The 21,048-nt window shown below is 38.8% G+C and overlaps 1 protein-coding gene across 5 annotated transcripts; it reads right to left on the bottom strand.

Moving 5' to 3' along the window:
* Window positions 1–861: 861 nt before the first annotated feature.
* LUC7L3 (LUC7 like 3 pre-mRNA splicing factor) lies at window positions 862–20,710 on the bottom strand. Of its 5 annotated transcripts, none has more exons than XM_074921702.1 (12): window positions 20,502–20,710; window positions 13,656–13,722; window positions 12,613–12,652; window positions 12,245–12,389; window positions 10,935–11,009; window positions 10,733–10,837; window positions 9,491–9,652; window positions 8,724–9,007; window positions 8,027–8,187; window positions 2,933–3,073; window positions 2,722–2,827; window positions 862–2,307 (listed from the first exon to the last, which is right to left on the bottom strand). In XM_074921702.1, exons 1-12 carry the CDS (start codon window positions 20,598–20,600, stop codon window positions 2,283–2,285), a joined length of 1,410 nt encoding a protein of 469 aa, XP_074777803.1. In that variant the 5' UTR covers window positions 20,601–20,710; the 3' UTR covers window positions 862–2,282. The 5 variants fall into 5 exon arrangements, with proteins under 5 accessions (XP_074777803.1, XP_074777804.1, XP_074777806.1 ...); XM_074921703.1 differs by having other exon boundaries at window positions 862–1,385; XM_074921705.1 differs by lacking the exon at window positions 2,722–2,827 and having other exon boundaries at window positions 862–1,385; window positions 2,880–3,073.
* Window positions 20,711–21,048: the final 338 nt, after the last annotated feature.

Raw genomic sequence — 21,048 nt, 5'->3', positions numbered from 1 at the left:
AAAGAAGTAACACATGCAGGCAGCAGCTGAATGATGTCTCTTGCACAGGTTTCAAAAGGAATGGGAGTTCACGCACAGTCCATAATTAGAACTGAATTATAATTTTGCTTGCTCCCACTTGCATTTATTTTTCTTACTAAGTTCCCTCCCCGCCTCCGCCCAGTCTCAAGCCCCTGTGCCCCTGTATGGGTGTCAGAAAGGGCACGTGGCGTCCCTCCTTACCAGAAACCAGCACTGCTGCAGAGGGACCCAAGTGCAGATCCTTTTATGAGCGCACTTCCACAAACAGGCGAGACTCACCAACAGTAGAACAAGCAAGTTACAGTATTATAGTCAAGTTCTGAATACAAAGGATAATGCTTTTTTTAAAAAAAAAAAAAAAAAAGTGCAAATTCAGGTTCTTACAGACACTGAAGTAACATCGCTGCTGCTGACCTGGCGCAGTTCTTCCCCAACACGAACTCCGCTTTCCTGACCTACAGCTTCGCAAGGACCTGTCTTAACGTGGAGCTGTGATGCTTACCAACTGCAGAGCGTTGTTCATTAATATTCCAAACAGATACTACCATGCAAATATAAGGCAGTCTGATGGCCAGTCTCAGCCAGGGCATTTTTCTGATAATGCTGTAAGAATCTAAGTGCCTTATAAAGGCTTAAGGCCTACAATTTTTATTGTGAGATTTCTGTAATTTCTTAACCAAGTGCAGCACAAGCTGCACTTTTTTTAGGGGACAGAGTATCCAGCAGCCATCTAACTGCAGAAAAAGCAAGCTTGAAATGAAATACTAACTGATGGCACAAAACCACCCCAAACCCACAAACACCACAGAATAACTAAGCATCCAAATTAATGGACTAAGCTTGAAGACATGAGTAGATTTATTAGGAAAGAAACTTATTTAATATTAAACGTTCAATGACAGAGACAATCGAATTTGTAACAGAAATTCAAAGATACTTTATTTCCATTTCTTGTATATCAAGAAGCTAGGAATAGCTTAAGTTGTAAAAATGGGATTCATTTTAGTTTGATTCACACAAATACTAAACATTTATTCTTGTGTTTTAAAGTCCAAGAATGAAAACTTGCAATTAAACACTGAGCAAGCCATGTGTTCAGGTTATGTTGGTTTCTTATCTTAAAAAGTCTTAAAGAAAAAAAGGATACAGGACTTATATTCTCAGTAGCATATGTGCTATTATCAACACATCTTTCTGAACTCTGGGAGGAAACACCAGTCCTGAATTAAATTTTATAAAAAAAAAATTTCTAACTCAACTTTATATTTTTCTACGCCACTACAGCTTTCTTTCACCTCATTTTAAAGCAGATCTTCAGTTTAAGCTGTCTTCCGCTGTCTTCGCAGACTCTTCATGTAGTAGTCCTATAATGCAAAATTTTGGGAAAACAGACAATTAGACAGCATTAAGAGCATTCAGTTTACCATTCCTATATATTGGCCCAGTTGTTAGCTGTCATCTTAACTCTACAAAAATGTCAACATTGAACGTGACTGGCTTTAGAAGCAATAATGTAGCATTAATGGTTTAATAATCAACATAAAGTGTTTAAGAGTTCCTAGCATAAATAATGAAATTACAGTAACAAATTATGTTGCAAGAAGCTCATTTATCAGCTGTACTCTCCATTGTTAGTTCCTTATTTCAGGAATACAACTAAAGACCTTCTGTAAGAGTAAGAAAGCTATGTCAAGAGTGGGGAAAAAACTTCAAGTTTTCCTTTTAATACAGCATTTGTATTTCCTATTGTTTAGCTGTTTCATTTCCAACAACAGTTTTTCAGCACACATTCTTGCCATGAACATTGTAATCGTTTGGTGGCATCTGTCTTTGTATTTACATTTGCCTTAGAAGTCTGTTATCAGCCATTCCACTTCTCTGTACTATGGCTGACTGCAAATTCTCCTACACAGTAGGAAATATTAAACACATACCTCTTAAAGACTTGAATTGCATTGAAAGTAACAAGGCGATTATTATGTAGTGTTTATTGCATTTTAAACGCTTTAAAGATATCTAATTCTGGGCAGCACTGCATCCCTACATACAGTTGAAAGAAAATTCCATTCTGTTAACATCAGATTTACAGTATTCACACAATACACAAAAAGTCCTTTTCACTATCTTGAAAATCAAAAACACAACAGTAAGCTTAAAGATTACAGGCAACAGCATTCAAACATGGATGTGGGTAGAGAAAGGAGTACCTGGCATGAGTACCTGCTTAGTTTGACTGAATCCTTGATTTTTAATTTGGCTTTTCATGGGCCGCTCACAACACCAACGCTGTGTGAGGTATGGTAGTCAGCTGCAATAATTCATAAACCCTACACTTCCATCAATCCAATGCTACTGGCTCTCGAGTTACAGAACAAACTGCATTAGAATGCAAGGCAATAAAGCAAAAAAACTAGAAACATCCTTGACAAAGAAATACTAGCAGTTTATATGAAAACAAAGTAGTCCAACATGTGCCTCAAATATTAAGTATTAAAGCAAAAGTTTCTGCTGATGTACCAACACAATATGGACTTAAATACAAAAACAGTTCAACTTTTTTAAAAAACGATAACAAAATCCCTAAAAATAAAAAAAGGATAATTAATTTTTCTATGGTGACTATATTACAAATATGTCCCAAAGAGGCACACTAATGGGGGCACGAGTCTGCTACAAAATAGCTGAGACAAAACAATGTACCTCAAAATGTTTTGCAGGACTACACTGTCTTTTCCTTCAGAAGGTGCTTTAGTATGTCTTCTTACTTGGCTTAGTTCCATCTTCATCTGTGCATACTTACGCTGCACTGTTAAACAGTAACAAAAAGCCCTAATCAAAGTTTGAAATAATGCACTTACCTCTGTCTGATCTGAGGTCATATCAGATCAGTTTTAATTGGACTGAGTGTCACCTTCAGATTTAATGTCTTCACTGGTCCCATTGACCTCATTCTTAGTATCACTCTCCTTCGAGTCTGTATTTGTGTCTTCACTCTGTTTTTCTCGACTACTGGACTTCATACTACTTTTTTTATCATCAGATCCCCTCTTTTCTGCCATGAAAGAAGACATTGACCATGGATTTCAAAGTAAAAACAAACATTGCACATGTGAGATATATATCGCATACAAAATGGGACAGTTACTTTCTACAGCAATAACAGTAATACTCTAAAAGTTACAGAAAGAGGCTTCAGGCTACCATGCTGGAATGGAGAGGGTACAAAAAAAGGTCAAAGGGGACAGTCCAGGGTGGGGAAAAGAGGAGAAAGGACAGACCTCCTAACAGAGGCAGCTACTCAGCTGTCTGTCAAAATACACAAACTGGGGGGGTAAAGAGGCAGTCAAGAAGTTAGGCAGATGTGTCATTACGGTGCATGGCTTCCTTACTTATCATGGGACTCTTTCTGTCCCCAAGTTTTAATTTATGATGTGTATGGCTGCCATGGGCTTACAAATCTCATCAAATATGGTTCTTGAAAAGAGAATCAAAAAGAGCAATGGGACAGTGCATCAGTGCATTATCAAATAAATCAATACGTGCCAATTAAACAAACTAGCAACCCCAATCAAATACTTGGGGAAACAAACCATATTAAGCACCACTAGCTTTGAAAGTGGAATCACAGTGACAATCAAAATTAACTTTACTGTGCAGTATGTCACAGAAGCTGCATGCTTGTCAGCATTATTCATTCTCACTTTTATGAAAGTGGCAGTCATTTATAATCCACTCATTAAAAAGGCCGGGGGACACAGTTGGGAAGATACATAAAAAGCACTGGTTTCCAAAGGCAAAGGACCAGCAAGATGGGAAGGATCCCACAATTTCATCACAAATTGGAAAGCTGACTGAAGAGTTTGCTACATTGCTGAAAAACTCATCTTTTCCTCAATAATCTTCAAAGAAGGAAGGAAGCCAGAAGTAAAAAAAATATTTCCATGGGAAGAAAAACATTCAGTATTAGAGCTGCGTGCCTCATCCATAAATTCAGCATGTGCAAATTTAATAAAAATATCAATTCTTTATTATTTCACACCATAATATTCAACCTTTGATCAGTAAAGACACTTTGGGAGAGAAAAAAAATAATCTGAAAAACCAACCTCTTGGATGTCATCATACAGAACAACATTCATGCTCTTTTTTCTGATTATTCCCTGCTATCCGGGCAATTAAAATAAATAATATAAATATATATATATATATATCCCCAACACAGGAGCACACAGATCAAACACTCTGAAAAAGCTATTTTAAATAATGTTATCACCTAGACTGGCATAACACACTTTTATATTCCAGAAGACAAAGTAGAAATTAAGTTTTAAAAGAGAAGCATCATCCCAACTTCTTTGTTTTAAAACAGACCACCACAGGGAGGGGTAAAGCCCCCACACAGAAATGAGGGCAACTGCCTAATGAACACACTACTGAGGTTTCATCTGAAGCAGCACATCCAGTGCACGGTGCTTGGAGAAAGCACGCAGCGATGTCAAAAAGCTAACTGAAGAACTAATAATTTTGGATCTGTCTGCCCTCAGTTTTGCAACTCCGCAGGTAGATTGCACTCTAACTAACCTTGTTAAAAAGTCTTCTTTTTGTCTTATAGGTATCTCCGATGCACACGTAGATCCACTGAGGAATAGTAGTCTTGTTTCCCCGCAGAGGACTAGTAGTCAGTCCAATAATCTTATCTTCTGTCCTATGTAGATATGGTAGATCTTAATAGCCCTATGGATGTGCAGTGTGCAGGGTTTTGTTCTGTCTTGTTTGTTTCTTGAATTTGGTCAGGAAGGATAATTTTGTTTAAGGTTAAAAAACTACCATTAAACTGTGGTATGAAAGATGAAACTCTTCTAAAAACTTAAATAATAAAATAGGTTTACCATAGCAAACCTCCAGTTTGCCAAGCAGAACTGAGAAAGTGTATTCAACAAGTAGTCCAGTATCTGAACTCCTTTCAACTCCTGGATCATCTGCAAGCAGTTAAATTCCTCCACTGTATTTTCAAACAGTGAGTTTTCTTTCTTTAAAAGCACATACACTTAGTTTGCTGTTGAAACTGTGTATATTATTTCAGTTGTGATCTATTAGGTATAATCACATAATACTGACTTTGCTTCCTGATTCAACACATGCACGCTTTTCTGATTGAGTTCATGTGGGCAACTACGATGTATTTTGTGAGAATTCTTACCAAGATAATGTTCAGAGAATGCAAAAAATCAGTCAAACATAATATCCAGTGTTACTATGGGTTTGGGTGTTCTGACATTATTTGCTAAGGTTTAATCACTAGCATGAAAACATAAATCACAAATAGAATTATTTTTACATAAGTATATGAATCCAGATTAGGGAAGGTGAAGAGCCAAGTTAAAGTGGTCTGGGGACATGTTCCAGTGTTAACCATTGATAAAATGAAGGTACCTGCAGAACAGATGTTTTTCCTGTTCTTAAAAAAAACCCTGGTTATTTCACCTACTCTGAAGTCAGTTTACTCAAACTAGTTGTGTTCTGCTGGTTTATATTAAGTTAATGCTCAGCTGGTGTTTATGGCTGGGTGGCTCCCTTCCTTAGCAAATGTCTCCCCGTTCATGAAACTCGAGTCAGAAATTAAGTGACTCCATTTTGACATGTACTTTTTCCTTACAATCTTAAAGGTCGCTGTATTCCACAGTATTTTAATGAACAAGCCGCCAGGACTTCTGAATTTTCAAAGTATGGCACTAATTTAATGTGTAACAGTAGCCAACTATGCCTTACTTTTTTTCCTGTTACGATTCATGTTTATAAAGCAGTTTGAGATTTCAAGATGAAAGGCACTACACCATGAGTAATTACAGCCAGGCCTGTGCTGCTTCTTTCAATAACTGCAGATCAACGGTGGATATAGACAATTAGATTCTGAAGCCAATATTCCCAATGGAGCAGTAAATGTACTAAGTTAAGACTTAACTTCTATATTACTTCTTTCTGTGCAAACAGCAGAGCAGGTAGCCAGCCACGTGCTTCAGATACAAGAACCTCTAAAGCTATCTGCTTACCTGCCTACCTACAATGCCCCACTGCAAACACAAGGATGTAATGGTGTTTACAGCTTCATCATAGTAATCCAATGCTTGCTTGTTAAATACTACTGGCTTGGTTTTTTCCTTTTTTTAATTAAAGATTTTCCCAACAAAGGGAAAACCCAGAAACTTCTTCAGCATTACAGTCTGATCTAAGGCCTACTTATGTTTCTACAAATTATATGATCACATAGTCAAAAAAAGTAATTGGTTTTCCCAGGTGGAATTTTCATCACAGCTCATAGCATCACCTCACTGTTCTCATTTCTGGAGGAAGAAAGTAGCAAGCAGCAAATAAAACAACCAGCAAGGAAATCAGTCAAGTTAGAACTAAAAATATTGAGACGCTGAAGAAAGTTCGCTAGTTCCTCTATTTATGGAAGGATTAAGGAGAGAACTGAAAAGCCAGTAAGCTCAAAAACAGACCAAATTTGAATAAATAAGAACACAGTTATTTATATTCATAGATACACACTACTGAATAGAACGTTCTTGACTAAGTACCAGAAATCTGTTCATAAAGTAGGCAAAAAAGGCACAGTATCAGGTAAGAATAATGTAACAAATGGACAGATATAGGCTACAATGCTGAATCTGAGTTGAAACACTATGCATCAGTTCCACTGCCAATGAGCAAAAGCAGCTAAAACCCACTTGCTTTAAAAGGGCAAAGCAAAATGAAAGAATCAATACTAAAGATGCACCATAGTATAAACTAGAAAAATTAAAACAGTCCCAGGAAGTCAGGCAAGAAAAATACATGAAGCATTACCAAAATTTTGGGAACTAATCAGCTAGATAAATATGGAAAAGTAAAGGTAGGGCAAACAGGCCCCTGCAATCCAGAAACATGCACATAGCACCTTTCATTCCAGAAAACCTCAAAAGTACCTTAGAAACATAACAGAATTGTTTCATCCATTACTGATGGTCAGCTCTAATAATGAACTGGGGTGGCTGTTTCAGACTGGACATTAGTCAGGACCCCAGAAACAGTAGTTTAAGCCAGAAGTTAGTATTACATTCCTTCAGAAGTTTCAAAGACTTTTAAAGGGGGAAATTTAGCAATAACAGTGAGTTAGTATCTTTTCACAGAATGTGAATCTGTAGTGTTCTCTCTGTAGCTCTTTTTAATCCTACTTAAAGGTAAAGCTTCTGAACACCAGCCTTTGATGAAGCAGTGAGTCACCATCAATGCTGTTGCACATGGCATGTACTGCTATAGAAGCGTTCCAAGGATTAATACAGCATTCATTTGAGATTCACCTGAATACTGACAAAGCAAATCTCACTTAATTTAAATAAAAGAAAAAAAAAACAAGTGGGAAGGATGGGGGGAAGAGCAGAAGACTGGGAGAGGGCATGAAGTTGTAATTTAGAGCATTATAGACATTCTTCAAGATCTATCTTGATTAGTTTAGGGAAAAAACCCCACCAACCTTAAAAGCACTGTTAAAGGAAAATAAAGGAAATACGATAGTGTAAAGAAGTACAGTTCCACCTGTACCATCTATCAATCTCCCACAAAACATGTACCAGCAAAGGGTAATTACAGAAATAGCTGCTAAGAGTAGGAATAGAAGATATTCCCTCTTAGGAAGTCTGATTACAGGCTTATATTTTTCTAAAGGCAAATGGGTCATCGAAATCCTCACACAATTTGCAGACAAGTGGTAAGCTTTTAATAACTACTGTAACATGTAAGAGGTGGACACTGGGGTGTACATATGCACGCATGTGCATTACCAATAACTGGAACAAACAAAATACTTCAAACTCCTTAACAGCAACATATACAGCTTATAAAACCAGATGTGATTTGATGCTAAGAAGAACTTTCAGTCACTCACTGAAAGACTAAGAGCTTTTGAGACTTTAGGGAAGGATTAGTTTCAGAACTTGATATGAACTCAGCCTTCACACAAACATACCTTTTTCTTTTGACTTCCTGTCTTGTTCTCTCTCTCTGCTTTTGCTTCTGTGCTTGTAGGATTTCCGATCCCGGCTTTTTGATCGTCTCCTGTCCCTACTGCGAGACCTATGTTTCCTTTCTGATCTATCATGACTTCTGCTTCTTCTTCGGTCACGACTCCTTAACATTCAGAGAAAATTTCAAAAATGTAGATATCAGCTGGTATTTTATAACTCAGAAGATAAAAAAGTAGAAGAGTAGCACTTTCTAATACACTGATTATTTGCAGAAAACAAATAAACAAGCCTTAGTATACTGTATATAAATATTTCTCAGTGCATAAGATCTGGCTTCATATTGCCTTCTTCACTTAAACATTCAACCACAGAGCTTTAAGGATATCCACTACTACGAATTAAAGACTAACTCAAGGAAAAAACAAGACACTGTTCTTTGGGAGCATCTCTACTCAAAGCTCTCTCATAAGACCCCTTCTACCACAAGGGTGTTATCCACTTCCAAAACTGGAGAGAAGACAGTGAATACGCAGCAAAAACTTGCTTATCCTTTGCACCAGTAAAGTAGGTCTTCACTTAAAGAGGTAAGAACAGTGAAGCTAACAAATCAGTGATGTGACCCAGGCTTACAGATCCAAGTCCCACAAGATTTTTGTTTTGGAAAGTTTTATGAAAATACTTCCACACACAGACACATACCTGCTTCGCCTCCTTTCTCTGCTTCTTGATCTTTTGTGGTCTCGTGAACGGCTGCATCTTCTGTCAGAGGTTCTGCTTGAGTGTCTACTTCGTGAACGACTCCTTTTACGTCTCTCTCTATCACGAGCCCTCTCTTTTTCCTTTTCTTCTTCTTCACGTCGCCTCTTCCTTTCCCGCTCTTCTCTTTCCCGTTCTCTCTCTTTCTCTCTCTCTTCTCGTTCTTGTTTCTCTTTTTTTAACCTGTCATCACGGTCAGGTTCTTCTGTTCTTTTTCGTAATTTTTCCTTAAAAACGTTCACAGAAGGAAGGAAATGAAGATTACTCAAGATAAGTAATTTAATATAACTTAGTTTACACATTCTGAGGATGTAGAAGCTTGACCTTTTAAAATGTTTCAGAGGTTTTTCCAAACAAAGGGCAGCCTACATAGAAGCACTTTCCAAAATCTCCCCAAACTGAAATTCTTTGTCTCTGAGAACTTTTTTTTTACGTGTCCTTCTCTCAAGAACAGAAGCCACACCACAGTTCTTTATAAAGGCCATAAAAAATTCCCACCTGAATTTTCATCTTTGCTTATGTCTAGTGTAATCACATGCAACAAAGACTGTCAGTGCAAGCAGAATACAAAATGTGCATTGTAGTACTCCATTTAACATTTATACACCACCTTTGGAATATTTCATCCACTTGAGAAAGTCCATTGGACAGCCTTTTATTTACCATAGAAAGCCTCCAAGTAAAGGTCAGTAACTGAAGGAAACACTTACTTTTAAATCTTCTACAGTAGCTTTTATTTTGGCATAACCCATGTGCTGCTTTCCCATCAAGTGGTCATCTACCCTGGACTGTGCATCTCCTACAATTAAAAAGGCTCCACAAACTTCACAGACTTCCATTTGCTTTTCTTGGGCTGCAAAGCTCTCAATTGTCTGCAAAAGAAAAATATGTGATAAAGCAAAAGAAAAGTTTTAGAACTTTATTTTTACTGTTGTCAAATCCTTGGCACTAGTGAAAGCTGAAAATGGTATCTGCATGCTTTGTCTTCACAGCACTGCACCTACTAGGATGAACAGGGCAAAAATAGGCTACATACACCCATTCCACCTAGGCCACAAGGAAAAAGTCAATTAGAAAACACAGAAAACAAATCTTATTCCTCACTACAAAGGATTAATAGGTACATAGCCACATCTGCAGCTTCCCTATAATCTTAAGGTTAAGGAAAATAAAATTGGTTTTCTCTTAAGATGACTTCTTTGGCATCAACTGAAATGTCTGGAGCTGCAGAACAACCATGGAATATGTCCCAAGGAATGAAAAGGTTTGAATATCCCATGAAGAAATACAAAAAGGAATGCTGGGCTTCTAGTTAAAAGGATGATGGTCAAATTAACTCACTGTTTCAACAGGCATATGAGAAATACACTGAAATTTCAATATAAACCCAAATGATTATTGCTGTGCAATGTTCATGAATCATACAGTATAGAACACTATTGCTTGCAACACTTAAGAACTTTTAAAAAGTAAAATAGGAAGCACAGTTTGAGCATATTATTAATCACTGAAATATAATGTTTAAACATAAATTCTTTTTTTATTGACAGGAATTTGCTACTTAACACATTACCTTTGGCTTCTGTAGCTCCCAAAGTCAGACAGATGCCTGTCTCTAAACACAGCCCTAAAACAAAGGTTTTCTGTAACAGATTGGTAAAATAGTACTGCGGAGGCTACATGGCCAAGTTTAACTGAGACCTGAACTAGACCAAGATGCAAACTTGCCTCCAGGACTGCTGTGTAAATAATTTCTTAATTTGTGTGCAGGAAACCCATTCTCAAGGTGGCATGCTAAATCAACATACTGGATTAACACATTTAAATGTCCTGTTACTGTCTTCATAAATTCAGAGCTTGAGTGCCTTCAGTGTAGTGACAAGGTTAATAATAATGTATTGCTTCAACAAATTTTGAAATAAGTCTGACAGAACTACAAACACATTACTTACTGAAGTTGTAGACCTCAGCAATTCTCTCTCTTCCTTTAACTGCTCAACAAGTTTCATCATTCCTTGTGCCTCTTCCACCTTTCCTTCTGAACCCAGTTCTTCAATCTAAAGGACAGTAAAAAAAACCCAAAACTTTTTAATCAATTTTTAATCAAGTAACAGAAGCAAGAGATCTCTTGTTACAGGGGGCAAAACAACTCACCTGTTGTAGAAGTACATCGATTTTGTCAGTTAACACCTGAATCTTCTCTTCATTTTTACCAGTAGGTCCCGCTCCCTGCCAAACGGTACAAATGTGTCTTTTTAGGTTTTGTTTTTTAACGTTAGCATAGCTTTAAAACACATGAATGCCTTCTCATATTCCAGACACTTCAGGAATAACCAACCTCCTCCTGCCTCTTCTCTCATGAGGACCTACTAATAATAGTCTAGTCTAACTTAAAGCACTCTTCAACACATCTTACTCCACTTTTGCTGAGAGAAGCAAGTTCTAGTCACACTAATGCCTCCTAAATCAACAAAAACGTTCAAGGCCCTGGCCCATAAAAGGTAAGACATCTGAATTCAAAGTCCTAAATTTAAACTCTGAAACTGCCATGCAGCTATTACATATCTTTGCAGACACTCAAGTATGACTTAGAAGTTCTGTGCGTTCTGAAATTTAACTTCTGAGCATTAAATGCAAAAAGAATCTCACTTCATCCAAAAATGTACTTGTTAGGAGTATCCCCTCTGCAGGCTGCTGGAAGTGACTTACATCTGCTTCTCACACCACCTTTGCTCTACTCCACAGCCAATAAGCTCCTTTGACTGGATACTGTACACAGCTCCTTCTGAAGCAACTGAACTTTGCACATAACAATTAAGTGGGGCAGCAGAAAGGAGCCAGACTACCCTAGCAGTCATGAAACTCTCAGAGCACAGGCAACAGCCACTGCTCCAAATCCATCAGGGACAAGAAAAATCAAGTGGAGCAACCTCTTAAGATTCTTCTCCCAGTCAGTGTAAGCTTTCCTGTCTAGTATGCAGCCTGGAACTGAAAAAAGTTGCACAGAAGTATTTCTTTCCCAAACTTCCAGCTGCCTAAGTCTGGCAGCTGACATGGGTATCTAGCTCCACCAGCTGCTGAAAGACAAAGTACTTGCCTACTTCAGTAGCATCACTGTGATACAGCTTACTAGTGAAGGGAAGGAGGAATATGCAGCTGAAGGAGAGAAGGTAAACTGAGGTTGACAGGGTAAACACAACGCTTGACAGGATTAATGTTCCAGGATGGAGAACACATACTGATTCTGAGGAAACAGAGATGGGGAGAATAGAGAGGGGCTCCTGCTGACTGTGGAGCCACCTGGCTTGTCCATTAGGACTAGATGTAATCTGCTGGTTAACAGATGAAGAGACTTATCTAATGGGAATCTTCTGGAAAACAATATATTTTACCTGAACAAAGTAAAGAGAACACAAAGACACAATCTAGAGGAAAAATTGCCTCAATGATTCCTCCACACTCACCCCAGAAGACTGTTGATTCTGTGACAGTGCCAAACGAGCATGGCCTCTTCGAATCCTGCGTTCTACCTCTGCAAGTAAGCTTTGTAAATAGCGTAAGAAGTCTCTTTCATAGCCCACTTTCATAAAACGAGAGCTCTTCTCATACCTGGTAAAATATTTTTAAAATGAAAGCTCTTGTCAATCCATAATATATGAAAAATAAATTAAAAACATGCAATGTTATAAATTCTTGCTCAAGAGAATATTATACATTTAAATAAACGTATACATAAAACAAAAAGCATTTAGTTTCTCATGGTTGGGTTGCTTTTAAAAAAATTTCAAGCAGACTAGAAACACTGTATGCATTAACATACCAACATACTTACTGTTTACGTAGATTTTCATCATGAATTTTTTCACAAGGACCTAAAAAGACCAAACAAAAAGTTTAACCTTGCATTCTTGAATGCCGTATTTACCTTCTGCCAGTAATTGTTTATACACCATGATAGAACAGAGCTATAAACACTTCTCAGAGACTTTTATGCCTGCCTTCCTGCTTTCTTTGCTTGGAATTTGAAAGACACATTAAAGAAAAAGAATGCCAATATGGTTTAGTAATTATAAAATCAAAGGATATTCTGACTGGCATATAAAGTCTTCATATAAAACAGGATTTCCAGATCAAGTTCTACACTGGTAAAACTACACAAACAAAATAATACCTTAAACACCTAGGGTCTTTAAAAAAAAAAAAAAAAGGAAAAAAAATTACATATGTGACATATGAACCATAATTTCAACAAGCACTTTCTAAACTCCAGACAGCTTTTTTTGTAATAAACTAGCTACTTAAAATGCTCATCTTCAGAGTAAAATTAGGAGGTATGTTGCTTGAGTTCACAAAGGTACTCATGTTAAAATTCTTCACCTTCCCCAGTCTGTCAAACTCTTCAATGGACCTGGAAATTAAAGCTAAGACAATAAGCCTGGTTTTCCTAGTTACCATCTCCAAACTACATGTTGTCCACATACACTCGCTTGAAAGCTACTAGTAATTCAGAGATGGCCTTCAGTAATAACTATTACAGTAAATGAGTCTCTAAAGTAAAGCAGCTCAATAATCTATACTCACACAAAAATAAGTTAAAACCCTGCCCAGGTAGAATAAACCAAACTAGAAGTAAACACTTCAGGAGGAGAAAACCACCCCACACAAAATAATTTAGCTTACACAATAAGAGAAAAAAGAGAAGTAGGATCTGGAATAAATATTGCTCTTAACATACTGTATCACTGGCAATCCTTTAAAAACAAAAAAAAATTATTTTCCAAGTGTTTTGAGAAAGCATTCCACAATAAAAATTAAGTCTGCAAACAAAAGTTCAATTGTAATTACGTATAAAGGAATAAAAATTACAAGACTTACCTAAATCAGAACGGGTATTTGTAAATAATTCAGCTGGGCAAAAGCCACAAAGGTAGTATTTACAAACCTGACAGAGAAGAAAGAAACAGGCATAATTTTTCCTCATGAATTAGCAAATTTAGGTAATCGCTTCTATTTTATAAAATACAGTGTAAAACTCCCCTTTGTACACTGCAAAATTTCTGAAAATTTTACATGTACAACTTCTATCATTGTGTTACCTGGTTGCAGTAAGTGCTACAAGGTGCATCTCAGCAACAAACCACCAAAAATCTTACTTTCCATTGCAATAATAGCATTTCTTAATTTTACTACTAAATATTTAAGATAACAGGAAAGTCATCTATCTGTAAACACAATATAATATTTGCTATTTCCAAAGGAATTAAATCAGATCGGACTAATCAAAAAGTTACTCTGAAATTCCTTAACGGTGAAAACCTACAAGGGGTGAGAATGTCCGCCATGGAAGCATGAAAGCAAGTTCCTCTTGGCTTGTCTGTAAACTCTGTGCTGAGCCTTCATTTCTGCAGCGCTGCTGGCTTGGAGAACAGGAGCCATCAGCATTCAAACATAAGGTCCTGCCTCAAGGATTCTGCCTTAAGACAACATCCAATAACTATCCAAAAGCTTCCCCATTCCAATGCTTTTAAAAATCCTTACTTTAAGAATGATATGCAAAGAGACACTGCATACCTCTTAAGGCAGACAGAGAAGACATTCATTTTAACCTGGTTTCCTGCCAACTAAAAAAGGGTTTGTTTTGTTTCTGCATAGCCTATTTTTACATTAGCAAGTCAGGTTCTTTTTGGTAACAAAAAAAAATACCACCAGAAGTTAGAAAATAACCAACCTATTAGTCCAGACAGCAAATACTTAAGATACAGTGGGGAAAAAACCAGCTTTTGTTAAAAACATTATTCACCCTCACCTTTGAGCATGGGCTTAGCTAGTCAAGTTGGTCAGTTCTTTAAGTTCATAACACGGAAATATCTCCTGTCTATCCATCGGAACAGCCAAAAAGATAAAATCAGAAATACTTTCCTAACTTCATAAACAATCTTAAAAAATTAATTCTTCGATAGACCCTTCCCCTAGATATGAATGCCATTAACTAAGTGTCAATCCAAAACTAGCCTGGACATTCTTCTAACATCTTTTATCAGTTCCCATCAGTTTCTAGTATTTGGCAAATCTAATAATGGCTACTGTGTATTACAACCTACTCCTAATACTCTCACATATACTGTGGACAAAGATTTGCAACATACCATTTCCCAAGATACATTTTAAAGTATTTTAACAAATAGGGGTAGGGAGACCCAAGACCTACCCCGTACCGACACCTCACTGAGATGGCTGTGACATCAGTTGATCAAATTAGATCAGCCTGATCTATTTTTCCACGCTGACAGACTGCAAATCAGACTGTGAAGTTAAAACTGTACTGACTGCTTTACAGATTACATAGAAAAACAATCAGGCTTTCTACTAACAAGCCACGGACATGAAAACCCAACAAACAAATGTCTTTTATTATACAACTTGAATACTTTTCCTGTGATCCAGGTTGGGACACTGCGGCACCTATGTGAAGCAATTTATCAAGAAAACACCACACAAAAATAACAAATTTTTTTCTTCTCAGGAAGCAAGGAGAAAGCTACTGGACAAAACCTTGTTTCGAAATTCGCTCTCTTCTCCGAAAGCTGCAATATTCCTTCTTTTAATAGGGAATTGTTTCAAGGGAACAGTTTCTGGAATGAACTTCTATACTAGTCAATAGAAATATAATTTCTCTCTGTATTCTCCTTCTCTTCCATGTTCTCATCCTCACATCCAAGTATTAGGGTCAGCGAATAGGCACTTCCCCCACAAAAATTTCAGGGATAGATTTAGACAATTTCCTAAGACACAGAGAGCACAATGGTCTGACCATATTATGTGATAAAAAGAGTTGTAGAATGTTTTCTATCAACTCAAAAATTATGCAAACTGGCCTGTAACAGTTTTGAAACAAGTAGCAACAAAAAGAGCAAAGGAAAAGTTATTAGAGGCAAAAGTACGATAAAAAAAACCACAACAAACCACCAACCAACATCAGAAATAATTAAAAATATCTTATGAAGCAGCACTGCTAGGAGAAACCTCCTCTTATGAGCTGATGGTTACAGCCAAAAATTGTAGTAACCAGTACTAAAATGCACAGCTTAAACATGTGTCACACAGTGTATTAATTATTTATATACTAAAAAAACCAACAACAAAACCCACACATACTGAAAAGTTGCAGCAATTTTCTCCTAACTAGCTCTGGATGTGACGGTACCTAATGAATTACTTGACATTCTCTAAGAAGCAGCCTGCAGAAAAATACATTAGAGTGGTTCAGACTAGTGTGTCTGCAGCAATTTTCTCCTTCTCTCATACCTATTTCATTATGCTCTTCAACTGATTTTGCTTCAACAGAAAAACATCACTTGAGAGAATCTTGCAGAATCTTGAAAGGTATCATCCTGGGTTAGCTTCACCGTGTGGAACATCTGCCTTGACAGGCTGTAGATGCCAATCAGCTGCACTTACACTCTGCCTTAAGTAATCAATGATGAGTAAAAATAGAAAGGGCCAAGAAATGGCTGAAGCATCACAGAGCCATTAAAGGACTGAAACAGAGGTGATATGCTGCAAATAGCATTACTCATCCATGGCTTATCAGACTGCTGCACTTAGTACAAGTCAGAAATAATAGAGAAAAACATTCTGTATTTGCAGAGAGAGCAACAGGCAGTTTTGTATGGGTATTTACCTACGCAGGCAACAAGCACTTACTCCTTTTTGCCAAATTATTCTGATGACTCCTCTGCCAAGAAGGTGTAACAGAGAGAGGAATGTTACTGTCAAACTACTGCAGAAGGACTAGCTATCGCTTGTGCCTCAAAGCCCTTTGGGTCTCACATTTCGTTAAGACACTAGAACAAATACAGATATACACTTGGAACTTTCCACTTCTCCATCTTAAATTCACTAATGCTTGAAATGTCTTGGTGTGGGAAGTAGTACCCTTCACCTCAAAGCTGACTAAGAACAAGAATGGTTCTTTCAAAGTTTGTAATCAGTTCAAAGCTTTCCTATATAAAGAAACCATTGACAGCTCTAGATCATTAATACTTCTACATTTACCTGTTCCTCTTCTGCAAGAAATTATTCACTGGAGAAGTATCAGTATAACTGTAATAAACAATTACATAAGCAAATTCCTTTAGGCAGACAATTCCTAGTAAAAAGGCTGAGAATAAAATCCAGCAGGTTGGGGTTTACACACCAAAAACCAGAAAATTCCTTCATACAGATGAGTTATTTGGAACAATTAAAGTTCACATGCATCAGACACTTTATGAGCAATGCCCACCCACCCAAAACCAACCAAACGTAAGCCCTTCTCCCAAACCCCACTCTTAAAGGTAATCTTCCTTTACTAATATTCTTCCAAAACAAGCAACACTTAAGTTCCCGTCCCCCATCTCATCCCCTGGAGGACTAAGGTCTGAAATTCTACTATCTAGATGCAAACCAATTTAGGTCTTTGGTATTAAAAAAATATGAGTGTAACATATCGTAAGAAGCTAATACCATCAAATAATATTTTAAATACAGAACCTGCATTTTGAGACCCTGCATTCCTACCAGATAAGTGCTCAGTCATTTGTCTGTAACAGCTCTTCAACCCTCCCTGCTTCCTGAAAACACTGAATTTACCTTGAAGGAACCAGCACAATCTCAAAGCCTTATACAAAGCATGAAGCACAGATAGTCAATGCTGCGCTTTCTTGTGCTACAGAACAGCCTCAAAATTCTTACGCAATGGCTGTTTCTGCATGAATTTGTTTTGTATAGGTGGCATATTAAAGCAAAAATGCATGAATCAATAAAGTTACTGCTCCAAAAATATACTTTGTCTATGAATACGACAGTAAGCAGAAAGACTAAAACATATGACACCAATTATTTCCTCCTGCATACAAACCAATAAGCCTTTATGCCGAAACTAGAATTGATCATCTAAGGACATGCTGCAATACTGAAACATACAGCGAGTGGGATTTAAATTTTTTTAAGATTAAAGGCTTTAATCGTATGTCAAACTTTAAAGTAAAAATGTAAGATCTACAAAAGGCTTTACAATACCTGATCAACACGTTTCATTAGAACTGCAAATAAATGCCCAGCTATCACACACTCAGCTTCTGCACCTTCAAAACCTACTCCTATCTTGTATTTCACTGCATCTTCCAAATAGTTTTTGATATCCTAGATGCAATTTACAAATGATAAAGAGATAAGCTTGTTTTGATAACCTTCCATATATCTAGAACTGATGAAATGTGACATAAAATCCTAAACTTTGGTATGAGTACAACATGCTTACACTGAAAAGGCGACACATTGATATATGTCTAATTTTATCAGAAATGACATTAGCCTATGCATTTCATCTGAAAAGCAAAACAGCAGTCAGGCAGATGAATTAATGTTACTATCTGAACCTGATCGGCATTTCCTGTCTTTTAAAACAACACCAGCATTGCAAATTTAATCTTTAGGTGATGCAGGAAGTCAAACTGAAACACGTGCTTTAACAGTGGTAAATTTTATTTTAATGATCTCATCAGTTGACTATAGTAATATATGAAAACCATTCCTTTCAGAGAGGCTGCATTTCATTATGGTCCTATAAACTTCACAAATAAAAGCAGGAGCAGAGCAAAGAGCAGCAGTTCCCGCAAGACTGAAAGCTCAACCCTAACTAAGCCCATAAATTTCCCACTGGCCTTAGACACAGGACAGCTCTCCACTTTCTAAACTGTCAAAGGAGGACTGGGAAGAAGAGACAAAGCCCCATTTCTGAAACAACAGAATCGAACAGCTTAGAAACAGATTCCTATGGTTATAGTCAAGCTCTTCAGTCTAAAATTGAAAAATCTGCTCATTAGAAGATGAAGACAGTAATCTGAACTTGATTAAAGAGAATGAGGAAAAAAAAAATATCCCATTAAAAAAACCTTGCTCACCTTAAGAAATAAACCAAAACAATCCCCTTACCTATTCTACCTGGACCACCACAGCTCAAGCCATTTACTTTGTATTTCCAAAGCTGTACAACTCCTTCTGAGATTTCAGAATCAAAAGAAAGTATGTAATTTAACACCTAATTGAATAATGATATTTGGTTAATAAGAGAAGTCTAGAAAGACACCAAGAAGATCACAAAAACTTTCTGAACTCACAATTCCCTCCTGACATACACAGCTTACCCATAGAGTTTTTTGAGCAGGGAAAAAAAACACCAAAACCAACAAGAACGAAAACCCCCAAAGTATTCCTTGTACTTGCAAAATCTAAGGCAACACAGATATCTGTCCTTACCTCATGTATTCTGAGACAAATTAAAACCTGTATTAGCCATTTTTAAAATGACATGTGTTGTTTGAAAACATGAAATTCCCAGCTCTGTGATTAAGATGCAATTTAGAACTGCCAAAACCAAGTATTTCTCCTCCTCATAATTTAACAACATCCCAAAAAAATGCTAAGGGAAGGAGGAGCTAAAGGCTTTTTGAAGCTTAAACCACAGAAATTCCTATCATACAGGTAATAAATAAACTATTGTAACTGTGACACTTTAACATGTACCATAACTCAAAAAAAAAAAAATCATGAACGAGGAAAAAAAAGTATTTCAGCAGAGTAGTCATCTCCCCCAAAGAGGCAGCTATAGGAATTTTGTAACTACCACTGATTTTTTCTGAAATAACTTATAATACGACTACGATGAACGTCACTAAAAGTCACTATTTATTAAAGCTCAATCATACCTGGAGAGAAATTCCACTCCAAAATAATAATAGCAACAACAATAACAATTATTTTTAAAGTCTTGTTTCAGCTATTTATTGCGGAAAATTAATGAATCGCCACGTTAACAAAAAAATACATAAGTACTAGCAAACAATAGCACTGTTTAGGCTAGCCCCCCCCCCCCCCCGAGCTGCAGAACTACAGAAGGAATGAAGCTTTTCTTAGCAAAATTCTCAGTATCAAAAGTCTTATGGCTCTTCCTTGTGCTACAACCTCCAGACAGCTAAATCTGTATGCCTGTACCCTTCTGTTTCTTTCCCCAATACCACACTCAGGAAGAGATCCAGAGACATTTGCCTTCCAAACTACTAACATCTGTCTCATCTCCCTCCGTGCAACCCAGCAGACTTCTACTTAGAAGAGCAGAATTTCACTATTTCCCCCCCCCCTTATTTTTCTTTCTCCCCACGGGAGATCTGTCATCAAGAGGCCTCTCCGCAAGCCCCTACTCCCGTTTATCGACACTCCGTGGAGAACACGCCACAGCAAACACAACCTCTCCCCCTTGCGCCAAACCCAAACACATGGCCCCCCTCCTCCCAGCAGTCCAAACAACAGCGCAAGCCCTATCACACAGCCTTGCTATGGCGGGATCCTCCTCCTTCCCGGCCGCTCAGTTCCTCCTCCTCATCTTAAGGCTCAGCGAGGTTCCCGCGCAACGGCCCGGGCCTAGCCCGCCCCGTGGCCGCCATGCAGGAGCGCCGCAGCCTCGGGCTCCGCGCGAAGGGCCCGACCCGCACCCTCGCCAAAGCCCGGGGTCTCCCACCGCGCCACGGTCGGCACCTCATCCCTTCCCCTGCCCCCGCTGCTGTCCCCGGGCCGAGAGAAGCCGTAGGCCCGCACCCGCGGTCCCTGTCGCTACGACAAAACCTGCGAGGGGGATGGGAAGGAGGGAGGGAGGGAGGGGAGAGGCGGCTCCGCTTCACTCACGCTCTCATGGTCCCACCGCACGTTGCTGCGCTTCTCATCCGGGGCCAGGTTTCTGTCCCGGCCCATAAGCTCATCTAGGAGCTGCGCGGCCGATATCATCGTGTCCTCCTGGCCGAATCCCCCCTCGCCAAGCACCGGCTCCGCCGCCGCCGCCTCTCCTCCCCGACCGACCGCGCCGCCGCTGAGAGTGACAGAGACAAAATGGCGGCGCTGCTCCTCGCCCTGCCCACAATGCACCGCGCGCCTCCTAACCGCCTCTGGGGCCTGGCGGCGCGGGCCCGGCCCGGCGGCCTCGCCTGGGGGCGGCCGCCGCCGCCTCCCGGTTCGAGATGGCGGCGGGGAAAACGCCAGTGGGGCTAGTCCCCTTCCCGCGGCCCGGCCTGGGGATGTCGTCGTCTTCGTGGCCGCTGAGGGGCCCGGCGCCACCACCGGGAAGTAACGCCATAGCGAAATACCGCACCGGTGCGGGGCTGGGGGCGAGGGGCGGCCGGTGCGGCGCTGGCCCTCCTGCCCCGGGGAGTGTCACGGCGCTGGGACGCGGCCCAGG

Source organism: Athene noctua, chromosome 18, assembly GCF_965140245.1.
Source record: "Athene noctua chromosome 18, bAthNoc1.hap1.1, whole genome shotgun sequence".
NCBI lineage: Eukaryota > Metazoa > Chordata > Aves > Strigiformes > Strigidae > Athene > Athene noctua.
This window is presented reverse-complemented; position numbering and strand designations above follow the sequence as displayed.

Coding starts and splice junctions, on each gene's coding strand:
- LUC7L3 (XM_074921701.1), bottom strand. CDS start 20,600: ATGATATCGGCCGCGCAGCTCCTAGATGAGCTTATGGGCCGGGACAGA. Junction 11,010..12,244: donor AGAATCAACAGTCTTCTGGG/GTGAGTGTGGAG, acceptor ACCGTTTGGCAG/GGAGCGGGACCTACTGGTAA. Junction 10,838..10,934: donor TCGATGTACTTCTACAACAG/GTGAGTTGTTTT, acceptor ACTGTCCTTTAG/ATTGAAGAACTGGGTTCAGA.